Below are 16,775 nucleotides of genomic sequence, written 5' to 3' on the forward strand. Positions count from 1 at the left end.
AATGAAATAATTTGCGTCACCCACATAACTTTATCTTTGGTGCAACATATTCTAATCTAAACCCTCTTTCTTCTCCTTTAATTTTCTTTTTTTTTCATTAGTTTCTTGTTGACAGCTGGAGTCATGACTAATGTTAAAGGGAAGGCTGACTTTCAAAGATTGGGATTTCCTGTTTGAAAAACATCAGCATGAATTAGCTAAATTTGATGAAAAAAAAAGCAGGCATGCCAAGTCATAATTAAATGAGGCAGACATTTCCACTCAGGGCAACAGGGCTCTGCCAGCTCTGACGTAATATTGTCTAAGAAATTAAGAAAAGGACTGAAGTCTAAAAAATCAACCCGACTGAGGATTATTTTGGATCTCACCTCTGTGGAGTCATCTGTTTCAGGCGTTACTGGTCCCTCACTGTCGTAACTCTCCAAGTTCACCATGTCTGATGACAAACAAAAGTCTGATTAAATGAGAAGGCAGTCTTTTTTTCCCCAATAAGTCACTGTTGTTCAAAGTTTTATTCTCTTTCCCTCACCTTCAATTGGGTCTCTGGTCAGTCCAAGCTGGCTGATGATGTAACGAGGAATGTCTGTTTTCATCAGATGACCCTCCTTGGCGTGGTCCTCTGCTGCCTCTAGCAGATGGTAAAACTCCTCAGGGTTAAACTCCTGGAGATAAAAGCAGTTTGATTTGAATAGATAATATAATCAAGTTTAAACTTGTGGAGTTTGACATTAATAAAGGGAAATTGATTTATCCTAGATTTGTGTCTGCAGCCTGTGCTGCTCCCCAGAAGATACCTCAGTTCATAGACATTCTAACATTTTTTATTCTATTCTTTTCTAAAATCTGTTTTAGCAATTTGTTCTAATTTTAAAGTGATGTTTTACAACAATCACAGTATAATATGTTTGCACCATTCTCAGATAAGTCACAGAAACAGCATCCTCCCTCCTGCTCCTGTTACTTGCACGGTTATTAAGTTTTACAGTAGTGCTTGAAAGCAATATTTCTGTATGAATATGGACTAAAGCATCAACATACCCAATTCAACAGATGATTAAATAATGTATTTACTTGATTATTTTTCAATTGAGATAAAAGATCCAGTGAAACACTTCTGTGAGTGGCATAAGTACTGTAACCATGGTTTTCAGTACATGGTGGGACCTCTTTATGCAGCAATAACTGAAACTAAACATTATTATTCTACAAAATTTCTATTTGTAAAAGGCCAAGACTTGGCAATTGCAAAATATGAATCTTTCTCCTTCTTTAAACATTATTTGATAAGACAACTTATATTCTTGGGGATGTTCTATTTCCACTTGACCCACTTTCTCATTCAGTTCAGGGACGGACATTTTTCTTTAGAACTTCCTGGTGCAATTCAGCATCTATTGTTCCATCAATGATGCCAATCCACCCTGGTTCGGAATCAGCAAAACAGGCCAAAATCATGATACTACCACCACCACGCTTCATAGGTGGATAAATGTTCGAGTGCTGGATTAGTGTTTTCCTCCGACAAAACATCATATAATATTTCATATTCAAGATATGTTATATTGGATCAATAAACACATATAATGGGTAGTATTGTTCAATATTAAAATTCTAAATTATAACCCTATCTCAAAAGGCCGGGGTCTCCTTGTCTACGTATTGTCTCTGACAATTACGTAGATGATAATTTGATGTTGTAGGTCAGAAAATTACAGAAACTTTCTGGCAGTGCTGCATATGTGCAACAGTACTGAACCTGTATGCACGGACTAATCAATTTTGTTTTTGAGATAAGTTACAAAAATACAAACAATACTATCATTTTGATCATCCCTTATCAACACTGAAGGACAAATGCAACTCCTGACTACAGATTTGCACCTTGTTACTAATGATACCAGGAACATACATGCACTTCAGACATTAAATCGAAAGCAGCAATATTCCAGACATGAACTGGATCAGCTAATCCATTTTCCACGTCACTGTTTCAGCTGTCACTCATAATCATAATGCGTCTCAGCGGGGCGTGACTCAAGCAAGGTTGCACAGTTGATATCCTTTTATGAAACACAGTCAAATGGGCTGCTACAGACAAACACACACTCAAGCAACCTTTAACTTTAAAAGACACCATGGTCACGGTCTCACTGAGTCAGGCTGGAAAGCAGCCAATAAGCAGGGGGCTGCTGGAATTGATTGTACTGTGGCATGGCAGATTTTAATCTAAATGCAAATATTTTCACCATCCACTAAGACTAGACTGAGTCCAGTACTTCTTTTTTTTGCTTGTTATGATCTTCTCTCCCCTGCAGTGTAATACATCAGGACACTTAAATTCTTATAATGGGCTTACAAATCAGTATGCACACTCATATTCATTTTAAGAAAATCAATGTGTAAGGTTTGGCTTTAAGATCTGTGAAATCTTCGCTCATTAATAGTGAGGCTACAGGGGCACTGTGATCATTGCAGCAGAATCATGTGGGAACTTACTAGACACTCCAAAAGCCTTGCAGGACGGGAGATGATGATGAGAAGCTTTTTCACCAATTCCGTGACGAAGGCTACCTCAGAGCTCTCAGAGCGTTCAAAAGCCTGACACATAGACAGAGAAAGAAGTGGAGACAATGTAGATTGAAATCGCTGACATTTATAGAAGCCATCTGACAACAAATATGCAGAAACAGAAGAGCGATGAAAAGGGAGACTGTGTGATGAAGGAAGATCATACATTTAAAAAGCTGCGAGGGATGAGAAGATCTGATCATGAAGAACAGCAGATAAAATTAATCCCCACACAGGCAACCCAAAGCAATTAAAGCAATTTAATCAAGCTGACAAAAAAAGGGGTGGTGATGAAATTCCCTGATAGCTATTATCTGCTCTGGCAAATCACAAGCACAATTAGTCTTCGTGAGCCACATCTGAATTTGACTTTCTCTAAAAACATTGTGTGTTTGAAGGAAATTGCAAAGGCCTGAGGTGGAAATATCCATAAGTTATCTTCCACATCACCACATCATTTCAGCTAACAGAAGAAATGTGTATTTGTTTCTGTCCCTGTTTTGGTAATGGTGTATAATCTTCACCATCTTACTATAGCATGTGAGCATGATGACATTTCCTAAATTGCACTGTACACAAAACACAGCTGAAGCTGACAGGAATGCTTTTAGTTTTGCTGGTATCACCTTGACATGTCCTTATGAGGGACATCCAAAGTGATAATCCACCATGAAAATACAAGCTGTCCAAACTATGACCATAATGCCTTTATTAAATATTTACCAGTTATATCTGATAGTACTTCAAAGTTAGTATTATGATTATTTTGGCCACTCTGTTGTGTCGCTCAGTTCTTATATTATAGTTTGTTGATGTAATGTCATTTTAACTCACATCCTGAAGCAGCTTCTCCAGGTTCTCCTGTAGTTCAAAGAAGTAGACTGAGGTGATGAGGCCATCGCGAGATTTGGCCAGGCAGTCTCTGGCCAGCTCAGCTATCTGGTGGTGGATGAAGCTGAGGACTCCATCGGCCAGTGGAAGAACATACTCGGGAGAGTAACCCTGGATGAACTCAGCCAGCCTCTCCTCCATCTGCGCCGTGGCCTGGTGGATGACAAAGGGTGTGTGGAATTCGAGGACAAAAGCAGAGGGAGAGGAAATGGAAAGATTGGAAAGTGGAATGAGTAACAACAGTGGAAAAGTTGAAAAAAAATTCTCTCTTTAGATGAGTTGTAGCTATGTTAAGGTTCTGACAGTTATTACATTTGCCATGCAGATAGTGTGGCGGGACTGATTTATATTATAGTTGATACAGTCGTTTTGCCATTTAACTTCTGTGAGAAAGAGGCTCAAAGAGCTTATAACAACGATGAACTCCAGACAAACTGTAAGGCACAATTTCCTATTGCTTGATTTTTATCAGAGTAAAAGCTTTCAGCTCATTTCCTCTTGATACCAACCTCAGGCCAACAGAGAGAAAAATGAGCCTTTATTTAGCTGTACAAAGCTGTGGTACTGTTCACAAGTGAAACTGATATACACAGTATTCTCACACTGGATGAGAGTGCTTGGCAGCTTTGCTATGATTTATCAAGCTCCATACCTCCTTTTCTCATGTCTGATATCAAACATGTAATTGCACAACTTTCTGATGTTCATACATATCCATTTCATGAGTTCTAGTGTTGTTGGATTTGACAAGCTAAATGACTCTGTGGGCTTAAGCACTGGCCAATTCTACAGAACATTTTAACAAGGAGCAACTTTATGTTTGTGTGTGTCTTACCTTCGGAAAGCGTTCTTTGTACACATGGTTCATCATGACTATCTCATTATCATAGCAGGAGGAGGAGCGTCCCGGACTGTCGAGACAAACAAGCTTATTGTTAAAGTGAAGCCATTCAAAGCATGAAAGAAACAGCAGTCTTTGTCCTGACAATGAAAACTTTAAGCATTCTTCTGTGGTTTTTGTGTACGGAACGTGTCAATCAGGTGTAGCTTTCTGCTACAGAGTGGTCCAGTATCGCCACTAAGATAAAGGGAAAATACGTTTTTTCATTATGTGGGATTGTGTCAAGTATTCATTAGCTGTCAGCGTCAGTGACCCGCAGAAGACGGCAGTCGGAGCACTCTCAGTCCATAGCCCTTATTAAAAAACGTTTTAAGTTTATGAGGAATGAGCTGTTTTAGATGGCAGACCTTCACTCCTCTCCTGTTCTTGTCTTGAGTAGCTGCTAGCTCAGCTCGCCCTTCAGCCCTTCTTCGAATCTCCAAACTCAGAGTGCTCCACTGGCTAAGGTTAGCGAACCTTGGCTAGATAATCGCTATAGAAGTCTTACTGTATCACATCAAGCATCCCTGGTTGCATTCTGCAGCACAGTTCAAGATACATAAAATGTTCTATTCTGCTCACTGTGATTTGATTGGTTTAGATGTTGAATGTGAGTAGGATTTCATTGCTTTGGACTTGGTTTTTGAGGCATTAACAAGTGCATATAATTAACAGAACCTATCAGATCACTTACATGGTTGTTTTTTTTCACTTTACTAATTTTTTTACTCCTAGGCTGGGTGGGGTAAAGTGTCAGAATTGCTCTTAGTTTTTATTCAAAAAGAGCTTGATTAGATTTGTCAGCTATTGCTAAAACGTAGCAGTATAAGTAGGAAAAAGTAATGTAATTAGCAAAACGTCTGTATTAGGATATTATCTCCCTGCCATTCGCTAACAGGACATTATCAGCCAAAACAAGCTTGTGTTGTGGGTAAATTCAGTGTTTCATTCTGTCATTCATTAAAAAGGTACAAGTTAATTTGAAATATACAAAATGAAAGAGAAGGCTGTATGAAAACAAAGATATTAAGCAAGCACAGCTTTGAAAGAGTCCTTTAAAGAGTGGACAGGGCTTTTTGGCAGAAGATGCTGCTGTTTAATCACACGGTTGGTGCTGCTGATGTTGCTGACCTGAGACTGCGGGAACGCGGGCGCATGTGGGGGGAGCAGCGGCCCCCGTCGTCATCTGTGATGCTCTCTGTGCTGCCAAAGTGCTTGGATAAGAAGTGGAGCTCATCCATGGTGGGCTGGGAGGGCAGCTGGTGCAGCCGCTCCTGAGAAGAGCTGGATGACTGGAGCAAGAGAGGAGGATGAGGAGGAGGGCAGGCAGAAGTTGAGGGTGGAGGAGGAAAAAGAAGCAGACAAGAATGGGGAGAAACAATGAGGCAGGGGGAGGGGTAGGAAGAGTTGGCAGATGAGGAAGAGAAACAAAAATGTTAGTGTGATTTGAGGAGTTAGAAGGATCAAAAACAAGAAGTGCCAGGAAATGAATGGCAACAAAAGTTGAGCAATCGACATCCACTAACTGAGGCTTATTAAGTGAGGCTCTGAAAGTTATATAATTACAGAGCGTTGTGAACCGCAGTCAACAGATTCCTCATGGGCCCAGACACCATGCTGACAGATGAAGAATTAAAATGTTAATTAAATTGTCCCGTGAGCCTCGAACTCGTGTATCTATCTGTCACACAAGCGTTGCATCTCCACTTCATTTGCCTCCATCACAGCAATGAGATCTGGAACACGTACTTGTCTGACTGACTGAATGACTGATTGCTGATCAATAAATAAGTCACATACTAACACTTTCACCTTTAAACTAGAAAGGTTGGATAGAAGGGTGGAGACTAAAGTCTCGAGCCAATCCTGATTTCTTCTCCTTTTGTAAGGAAAACATGCTTGTTTGCTAAATTATCTGTTATGTGTACACACAAAACTAGTTCATCAATTGACTTAGGTACCTTTTTATATAGGAATAAGTCACAGGTCAGTGTTAAGTGGCTTAAAAAACACTCAAATACACACTCCTTTGAGTGTCAGGCACAAGGACTGAACTGAAAATAAGTGAAAAAGCAGCCAATTTCCAAAGAAATATTTCAAAAGACCTTCAGAAAGCCGAGAGAACCATTTCTTAGGACAACTTTAAAAGATTACATGAAAGACTGGCTACAAATGGTATTGGGACGTTAGCATAAGATTCTTTGTGCTCTATGGGTTGTGGGGTGCAGTCTTTGTGTATTGGGCTTGCTTCCCACAGCTGCCATCAGATCCCATAAGATGAGTAACAGTTTGGAGACTGGTTGAATACCTCAAACTCTTCAGGGGAGCCCACTACTGTCCTCCTGGGCGAGGCTGCTATTGCAGGAGAGTGCTTTTTCCATTTTGGAGGTGTGGTTTCCAGACCACTCACAAATGTCAAAGTAACAGCTATATGAAGGCAGGTGTCCAGGTTTTTACCCGCAGAGCGGTGTCACACTTTACCTGTCAGTGATTTTAATGTTATGGCTTATTGGTTTAAATGACTGTGTGTCTTATATTGCTTTATGTTGTGTGACAACTCTGTGGAACAAAATTTCTTCCACAGGCAAAAATAGCACCGTTGAAAGTGGTTATAATGCTGTTTTTTGCTTTTCTATAATATTGCATTGGTCATGTGATAGAACGTATCCACATGAAAATGATGCAGATAGTACTGTAACTGCAGCAGGGATTTATTTATCTAAATAGTTCAAAGCTTTTACTTGGGGTATCATATCTGGAAAATTTTAGGCCATGGTTAAATTAATGTCAAACAGCATGTGTCCAGTCTCACGCCATCTTCTCACATATCCAACCCTCTGCCACGGATGGAGAAATGACCCAGGCCTCTGACGTCTCCGTTAGGCAATAAGTTACACATCAAAAGACAGTGAGGAAGAGAAATTTAAGTGACAAACTGGAGATTAAGTTTAATGTTCTGTCTGCGTATTTCAAGTAAAACATTCTAACACACAAAGGTTGTTTTACAGCCGGACAGTGCAGTGATTGTGGGATGACAGCCGCACATGACTTCAAGGTCCTCTAAACAACACCACAGCACCATGTTGTTATAAAGAGAAAGATTTTCTTTGTTTGAAGTTTGTAGTTTTAGTGCTCCTTGAAGTAGTACTAAATGGACCTTTTGAATATTTCAAATGTAAATCCAGTAACAGACACCTGTTGGTATTATGTAATTATGACTAATGAGGATATATTCTCAGCTGACAGTCTACAAGTTATACCAGGCTAAATGAAACAAGATAACCCAAAAGCAGTGAATCTATTTTTGCCGGACCAATGTATCAGTTTGTGTTAGTTTTGGTTAGGTACATCTAATAAACTGGGAACTGATTCAAATCAAGCTTTTAGCAACATAAGTAGGCTCCGGGGCACTAATCCACCTAGTTGGAAAGGCCTAATTCATATACTGTACATTTGGTTATATTGGAAAAGTTATTTACCGTTGAGCTGGGAGTGTTGGTGCCATATCCAGAGGAGGGCAAAGACGCTAAAGACCATCGCCTTCCATCCGCTCTGCAGGGAACACAAAAGTAATATCCTTTAAAATTCAGTGGTATGCATACCTATGTGTGTATGTATGTACATATATATATTAATATACACACACACATATATATTTTGTTTAAAATCTTGGATCTTGTAATTTCTGAAATTTAGCTTGGCTGTTTGGATAGGAACGAAAAAAGTTAAAGTGACTTTTAAAATGATAAACGTAACAGTAAGACAAAACCTTAGCAACCTAATTTACATACTCAGTTTGAGGAACACACACAAAAAATAAAATCAATCAGCCGACGAATGACTTATAAGATGTTGGATCAGACTGAGCTCACAGCTCTGTGCGTTCCAGACGTATTCTTTTTGAATGTGCATTTGAACATGGGGTAGGTGTTGTGATGCAATAGACATGTAACAGTGGCACGTTTCTGTCTATAATAATATAACCACTGTTGGACTTATTCCACTCTCTGAATGCCTTGCCACAAACAACAGTACCTTTCCAAAGTACATGACAGTAGGGTGGGAATGGACACAGTCCTATGTGATATGTTTTCATGGTGTATTTATCATTAAACGTAGCAGTAATATTTGTAATGTTCTCAGCAGCTAAGAATAAAATGCCCATGAACAGATGCACACCTGTGAACACACTCAACCCTTTTACCTTCTCACTTCACCAAGGTGTTGTGAGTGTGTCATACAGGAGTCAGCCTGTTAGGCCGCGCGCACCTGTGAGGTTCCCGGCACCCCACGATGTGTGAAATCTCTCACAACAACGGACCCACATGCTCACTTGCCCCCTCCCCTTTCTCCTTCTGCCCTTTGTCTCAAGCTGACTTGACTACAGTCTGCCTCATTTTCTGTACTTCTCTCACCTCTGACACAAATACGGGATACACGGGCTGAATAAAACAAGTGCAGTCACACCTGATATTTTGTAGAAGATTGTCGTTAAGCACTGACCTTCTGGAAGAGGCAAATGAGAAGTGTGCCGGGTTGCTTGGAGAGAAGTTCCGTGGGCTGTCTAGGGGGCTGCTTCCTGTTGGGGCAACAAGACAAGTACAGAGGATTATACACAAAAGAGAAACAAAAGTGTCAGAGAAGGTCATAGTGGTATGACATAGTAAAAAAAGCCTTTTATCCTGGTAGTCACTTATCCCGTGACCCTGGGAGGAAAATGGTGCAAAATTGATTAAGATGTTTTCTAAAGCTTAATGGCCCATCATTGATTTTTCGAGTCTAAGGTTCATATTCGTGCTGCCCTCTACTGCGACAGGAACTTTTACCACAAATTAATCAATAAAACGTACAAAGTTAAGGAAACGTGTCAAGTGCAACACATATAATCTTCTCAGCTTTGGTTGGCAGAAACTTGGTGAAACCCAACCTAAGGCCACACAGAATAGAAAATAGAATAGAAAAATACTTTATTCATCCCCCATTGGGGGAAATTCAAATTAGTCGAGTAGCTCAAAAAATTATAAATATTTACAATGATTTCATACTAGACAACAACAACAATAATAATTATAACAATAATAATCAATGACGAAATAAATAAATAAATTTGAGAAGAACATGTCAGCAGTTACTGTTAAAAAGTCTTATGACTGTGGGGACAAAGGACCCCCTGAACCTCTCAGTCCTGCAGCTCAGTGAGATGAGACTCTCACTGCAGCTGCTCCTCTGACCTGCCAGGATGCTGTGGAGAGGATGTTTATCATTCTCCAAAACAGAAAACAGTTTCCTCCTCATCCGTTGCTCCACCACAGCACTTAGAGGATCTAGTCTTCTACCTACAACAGAATTGGCCTTTTTTACGAGTTTGTCCAGGCGCCTATAGTTTTTGTGTGTAGTGCAACTCCCCCAGGAAGAAAATACGACTCTGGCCACTCCTGTACACTGCTTCTATGTTGGCAGACTACTCCAGTTTATTATCCAGCACCACACCCTGGTATTTGCAGGTCTGAACAGTCTCTATCTCCCCTCCATCAATGCAGACTAACTAGTATGGAGTTTTAGATCTCCTGAAGTCCACCACCAGCTCTTTGGTTTTGGTAGTGTTCAGGAGCAAAAAGTTATTTTTGGTCCAGCCATAGAAGGACTCCACAAGGTCCCTGTACTTTGAGTTGTACCTGAAGTCTGATGTGTACAGGGTGAAAAGAAAAGGAGCCAAAACCGTACCTGGCGGAGCCCCAGTACTGCATTCCAGTGTTCCAGAAACACATCTCCCCATCCTGACATACTGTGGTCTGGCAGTCAAATAGTCTATAATCCACGATGTCAGGGAGGGGGCCAGACCCATACCTAGAAGCTTGTCTTTCAGTATGAGAGGCCGTATGGTGCTGAAGGCACTGGAGAAGTCAAAGAACATGACTCTCACATATGAACCAGGCACATCCAGATAAGCATATGCCCAATGCAGCATGTGCAGAATCGCGTCTTCCACTCCTATGTGTTTCTGGTAGGGAAACTGGAGGGGGTCAAGATCATCAGCAACCTGCAATCTCATGCGACGAACAAGAAGTCTCTCCAAGGTCTTCATGATATGAGATGTCAAAGCCCGGTCTGTAGTCATTCAGCTCCAATTTGGGCACCAGTATGAAACAAGAAGTTTTCCACAACATCTGGACTTTTTCCATTTGAAGGCTCATATTGAAGAGCCTATGAAGAGGGACTGCTAGTTGCATATATAATCATACATGCATGTATAATCAAAATAACGAGAGATGTTTTTCTGTTTTTGAGTGAACTCTTGCTTGCAAACTGAGACAACTGTATTGAGATCACCTTTCAGTATGATAGCTAACACCTTTGGATTGTCAATACAAAAGATTTGGAAATTACCGTTGGCTTTAAGTTAAGAAGGGAAAAGTGCCAATATATTTGCCAATAGACCTGTGTTTGTGTGGAAACTACACATCATTTTGTACATCTAGCCCCTTGTGTTTACAACCAAAATTCCAGTGGAGGCAGTTGAAAATCTTACTCTTAAGAGAGAAAGACCCTCTTTAAAATCCATTTTCTGTAGTTCTGCTTCAGGATTAAAGTAATGAAACTCATAGTTTGACATCTTGGACATTGTTTTTGCTTTATTCTCATCATAGTCCTATTAAGGCGGATACCACTATCTGGTTTGTACTGTAAATACAAAGCCAATGTTAGCCTCACTATAAAGACAAATGATGTACAAAAGTGGAGTACAAACTACAATTTGCTGTTCAGTATATTCAGACTTGGCTGGAAGTAATTTCCTGGACTTCCTGCTGGTTGCCTGGCAACCTGATGGTAACCGCCAAACTCATAATACATTGTAAAACCAGAGCATGTCATTGTTGAATTTTAATTTCTATACAGATTAAACAAACAATACATAAAACCTTAATTGCAAAACTTTAAAGGTGCTGGTTGGTAGATTTGTTTTTCCGTTGACAGAGATGGACTGGCTGTTTCTAGCTGGTTCAAGTCCTATTGCTAAGCTAACCAAATGCTTGCTTAAACATCACAATACTGGGCGTCAGAGTGGTATCAAGCTTCTCTTATTACCCAAAATATCAACTAATTAGTTTTAACAAACTGTATTTCATTATATTATAGTTAAAAGGCCACAATTTACAGGTTAACAATGGCTGCTACTTTGTGAGGAAAACAATGGACAAGAGTGGAATATCACAATTTTTGTTGTCTGTGATCTACAGCCCTGTAATTTCATGAACAAGTTTTATTTTGAAATATAAACCATTGCAAGTCATGACAGAGTTGACTCGATCCATGCAAGAAGTCTTCTGAATAAATCTTTTGCATCTAAGTTATCAAAGTGAATCAAAAGTAAGTCAAGCTCACTGCTGTGCATACCAAGGTGTCCAGGGAGGGGCAGAGGGGAGTGAGGGCGAGGCAGCGTGGGAGACGTGGTCGTCAGGATCAGACTTTTCCTGTTGCTTGTGCGGCAGCTGTAGAGAGAAACAGGGAGAGATAAATACATGAGAGGATGCTGCTTCGGATGTATCCGAGTGACCGCTGAAGAGTTTTGCTTGGATACCATATCTGTGTTGTGTGCATATATATCTGTGCTACTGCATGTATAGGCACAGGAGAAGCTGACACGTGCACATGCATGACTAACTGCATGAGCACAACAGTGATAAAGAGAATTCAATTTCCTCAGTTATCCGTCCCCATCCGGCTCCTCCGAGCTGAGATAAGAAACGGAGGAGAGGGTCAAGTTGGAGGAGGGAATCAGGGAGAAGAGAAAGGACCGAGATGATAATTGTGAAAAACGGATGGTGCGGAAAAATCCACTTTCCATGACCTGAGTTAATTATGTTGCGGCGCCCACATTGTGCCCGTCGACTCCAGACTCACTCATACCAAACATAAAAGCACTGTATCCAACTCTGACACCATTAGGTAGTAAAATGAGGACGCTTTTGTATTTAAGAGATCCACTTATTTTATCAGAATGCCCCTGCAGCTGTGTCATATAATCTGAAGGACTTTTAAACATGAGCCTTGTGATGTGATTCGATCTCCAAGACGCTTTCAAGGGGCTTAAATAAATGCAAATAAATACAAATGGAAACAAAGAGGAGAGAACAAACACAATGCAAACAGCCTCATCTCATCTGTGCTGCTAGATAAAGAGGAAAGCTGGTTTTCCCTTGCTTCCCTTTCAGCCCTCTGTCACATGGGGTCACATGTGAGCCAAACACGTCACCACTGCACACACACACACACACACACACACTAAGATCTTCATAGACAATGGCAGCATAAAAAACCTGAGCTCACGGTGATGAGATCAACACAGAAAGATGACACAGAGGCAGAGATGTTGTGAGACCAGGAAAGAGGATGACCCTGACAGGCTTCACTCTTCTATGTTAACATCATGATTAGAACCTCACAGTGTTTTCTACAACAGCTCTAAGTGTGACTATTTTACTCACTGATTGATTAATGATTTATCTCACAAGAAATTCTATTTAAATGAAAGAACAAACAATAAGAAAAAAATAGCTAAAATCCTAAACATTCACTCATTCCATCCTCAGAAGAATCTCTTCTTTAATAGGCAGGTTGTTCTCATGAATGCAGATGAACACACTCAGTTTGTGGCTCTGTGTGTGGGCATTTTCCATCGTTACTTACATTTCTGCATTGGGCTAATTTCACAAGCTAACATACATTTACAATCAGTCTTGTATAACGGAATCACCATAAAGTAATCATCTTTAACAAACTTTAAAAACCTCGGTGGACTGAGAAACATGAAATAGCTATGTTGGTGCACCAGGGCAAATGCAACTTCACAATTACAACGCTTTCCTTACTCTGTTCCCTACACAGATGGAGTGTAGTCTCTAATTGGTCAGAATGTTGACATTCTTCGTAAGCCCGTAAACAGTCTATGGCTGCATACACGTTCCTACATCATGACCTCCAATTCCTGTGTTTCACTAATGTTCTTTTGACCATGAAGGCTTAAGAGGAGGAAGAAGGAAATATCTGTGAATTTATATGAATATATACATATCCATATACTGGGCCCAGAGACAGCAGCATTGCTCTTGCATCTTTTTTGAATATTTGTAAAAAAAAAAAAATTATATTATATTTTAAATATAAAACACTTGTGCAAAATCTTTTAAGATTAATCTGTGCAATAATAAAAATGAGTGAAAATATATTTCCTCTAGTCTCAATTCCTGTTGACAGTGAGCATACCTGATTATTATGAATGAGACTTTTGCTGAGACTTCTACATGGATCATAGACAATAGAAATTAATGTATCTGCTCACAATGCATATTTTGTTCACATATTCATATTAAATCCTTGTTACATTGTGAAGCGTTTCATACGACCAGGAAAAAGGTGCTAGGTGACTTCAATTCCATGTCTACATGAAGAAATACAATATTGTCACAAAACCGAGAAAGTGGCTTTGCATCTAATCAATCTGCAATATATTCTCATTACTTTGACTGCACAAAGGATATCCTGATCAATCAGATCTTTAACTGGCTTTATGGACATTGATCACATGCGCCGATAGGATAGATTTAGCGTGCAGGGCAGATAATTGCCATTGGGCAATTTTACACACTAGTGCTTTATCAATTTTTTTAAAGGTGAGTCACCTATAAGCTTTCCCTCTCAGCCACAACACACACTCCTTCCCAGATCATCCTCGTAATACCAATCATCTCTTTGATTGGATGCATGGGCTGCAGTGTGTATGGTTCAGCATAGTTTGATGATCTTATACCTTCACTAGTTGCTTCTTTAGAGTAAGAGGGGGGGGAGCAGAGGGAGAGTAATATCAAAGACTCAGCAGCAGGACTATTCTTGTTTAATGGATTGTCTGTGCTGCAGGAAATCGATAGTGGCTGTAAACACACAAAAACAACAGTGCTTGGCCTTGAGATTCCTCAGCAGAGATCGGGAATAAATCATTGTCAGTATTCATGACTAGATGTTAAGAAACTATACAGAGAGAGACAGGGTGTTAAGCGAAACAAGCATGGTATTAAAGCACAAAATGGGAAAACAAATGTATCTGAAAACAGGTTTACTGCAAACCCAGCAGAGAAAATGAAAAACAAGAGTAATATGCTGAAGAGGTTAAAAGTGTGTTTCCTTCTTTTTATTACACATGCACAGTACATGACAGGACACATAAACAGAACACATGGGGGACTATGGTTCACTGTGCGCATGAGCAGATGACACAGACAGGACTGGCAAGACTCAAAGAAAGCCAGACAAACGGGAGCCTTCATCCACTGCACGTTCATATTCCTCCCTCTCCTTAACAGCAGGGGGACCATTAATATCGATCACACTACCCATTTATGTGAGACTCGAATAGAAACAGATTGGAAACATGGAGGAAGAGAGATTCATGGCAAACACAAAGCAGATAAAGTGAAAGTTAAAAGAAATGAAAAAGAGAGGTGGAAGAAAGTGCTGTTGATGTGGAGGTTTAGTGTATTTACCTCCACGGCATAATGAGATAAGTCCACCAACTAATATGTTGATGGAAAGTCTTAAAGGGGCACCTTAATTCATTGTATGAATAAAATTGTTATATTCTGAATCTTTTTACTGCCCTTAAGTGTCATGATGACATAAAACAATGCAGCAATTTATTCCAGAAATTTAACATCTACAAGCCTGGAGGGACTGTCGTGGAGAAGAGAGAGTCGTGGTCACATGACAGCTTGTTGCTACGCAGCGTGCGGCAGGGAGACCTCTGATAATGCCAACGAGGGACCACAGAGTAGGAGTGGAGGAAGGAAAGAAATGCTGCTCGTTATAGAAGTCAGTCATATTCCGTGTTCAAGGGTGGGGCAGTAGAGAGTGGAAGAGACACACGGAAAAGGGAGGATGTGCATTAAATGATCTAATGGTGACATAATAGGAAACGGCAAATAGATCAGTGCCATTAGGAAAAAGAAACTAGCAGCAGAGTAGAATAGTTCCTTGGGCTCTTTAGAGTAATTTGAGATACACAAATGTTCACAGGCTTGTAAATAGGTTGCATGTCCTCCTAATATGACCAATGAAAATAGCTAAGAGAAAAAGGATAAGAAATTAGGTTATTTTTACTTTAAGAATTGAGGTGGGCACAGTGGAGAGATCACTTTAACTACAAATATAAGAAGCAAAAATAAGAAGCTGTAGATACATACCGAACCATAAACCATCAACTCAATGGAGCCTCTGATATGAAGACATACATAATGTGCTTGTTATGCTGCATGTACACTAGATACATAAATTTATGTCTCCCTACATTCTAAACTTGACAAATCTGTTTTAATACAGTTGGTATTCCAAACAAAGAGAATGGTCTCCACACTGGGACCATTCTTACTTTAAAACAGAACAGAATAAGGTTCAGGCTATAATCAGTGTCGCTATTCCCTGAATCAGTGTGTGAATAATCTAAAAGTATTGTTCACATGACCAGCAGTGGGATGGACTTTAAAATGGGCAACATGGTTCCCTAAGGCAGAGCTCTGGTCTCAATTAGGTCCATTAGATCTCATCTTGACTGCAAGGAGGGTTGTTGTAAATGTTGGAATCATGACCTAGTCTAGAGATTAGTCAATACACCATTTCTTACACTTAGTTATTTCCTAGTTCCCTAGCTGTCTGGTGTCCCAAACATCCCTAACCCACACCTAGCCCTTGTCAGGATGAAACACTTCAGTTTTTGTTTTTGTATTGGGCTCAAATCCTCTGCGCCACTCCATGAAATTACACGGCAGCTGACATTAGAAATATCTATCAAGCACTCATACATTTTGGACCATGAAGAAGTGTGTGCCCTTCAAAGTGTTTTTTTTTTTTTTTACTAGAAGAGAACCCCTGAGAGGGAAATAGCAGAGGAGAGAGGGGATCAAAGAGAAGAGACAGTTCCATTACTCTTAGAGGAGAGGAAAGGCAATGCCCTTTACTGAAAACAGGCATTAATGAAAGATGTAGCAGAAGTGTTAGCTTCTGAGTATCAAACCTTGGACCCCTCTTGGGGGGAGCTGTAGCACTTAACAGGACACTCTCCTTAATCTGACCAAGGTGTCTTGGCCTCTCCTTGACATCCTTTGGTTTGTACATTATTGGTTAGCTTAAGTCTAGTGGGTTTAGTAGTCACAGATGAAGAGTGTTTATGATTGGAGGGTGTAGCCATGATGTATGAAAAATGTGTGGCATACAGGCACAGAACTGAAGGTGATTATGTCATTGTGTGTTTTTTTCTGTTTGCCCAACAGCAAAGTGCACCTGAGCCACAGCACCTGAGGGAGACACACACAAACACACACGCACACACATCTGATTTATATTGCTCCTGGGCACTCTCCATTGACATAATACATTTCCTCGCACCTTA

The 16,775-nt window shown here is 40.1% G+C and overlaps 1 protein-coding gene across 3 annotated transcripts in view; it reads right to left on the minus strand.

The window, feature by feature from the left end:
• LOC140272853 (microtubule-associated serine/threonine-protein kinase 1-like) overlaps positions 1-16,775 on the minus strand; it is a 46,447-nt gene that overhangs the window by 13,313 nt on the left and 16,359 nt on the right. For 2 of the 3 annotated variants that reach the window (XM_072368344.1, XM_072368343.1), the window contains exons 3-11: positions 11,735-11,829; positions 8,843-8,918; positions 7,819-7,891; positions 5,471-5,631; positions 4,295-4,370; positions 3,403-3,612; positions 2,497-2,598; positions 530-662; positions 369-454 (exon numbers count right to left, since the gene is read on the minus strand). In XM_072368344.1, coding sequence (XP_072224445.1) covers positions 369-454; positions 530-662; positions 2,497-2,598; positions 3,403-3,612; positions 4,295-4,370; positions 5,471-5,631; positions 7,819-7,891; positions 8,843-8,918; positions 11,735-11,829 — 1,012 coding nt within the window. The remainder of the gene's footprint in view (positions 1-368; positions 455-529; positions 663-2,496; positions 2,599-3,402; positions 3,613-4,294; positions 4,371-5,470; positions 5,632-7,818; positions 7,892-8,842; positions 8,919-11,734; positions 11,830-16,775) is intronic. The other variant, XM_072368345.1, reaches the window with a different exon arrangement.

The sequence above is a fragment of the Leuresthes tenuis genome, unplaced genomic scaffold (genome assembly GCF_036924035.1).
Source record: "Leuresthes tenuis unplaced genomic scaffold, fLeuTen1.0.hap1 SCAF_17, whole genome shotgun sequence".
NCBI classification, from domain to species: domain Eukaryota; kingdom Metazoa; phylum Chordata; class Actinopteri; order Atheriniformes; family Atherinopsidae; genus Leuresthes; species Leuresthes tenuis.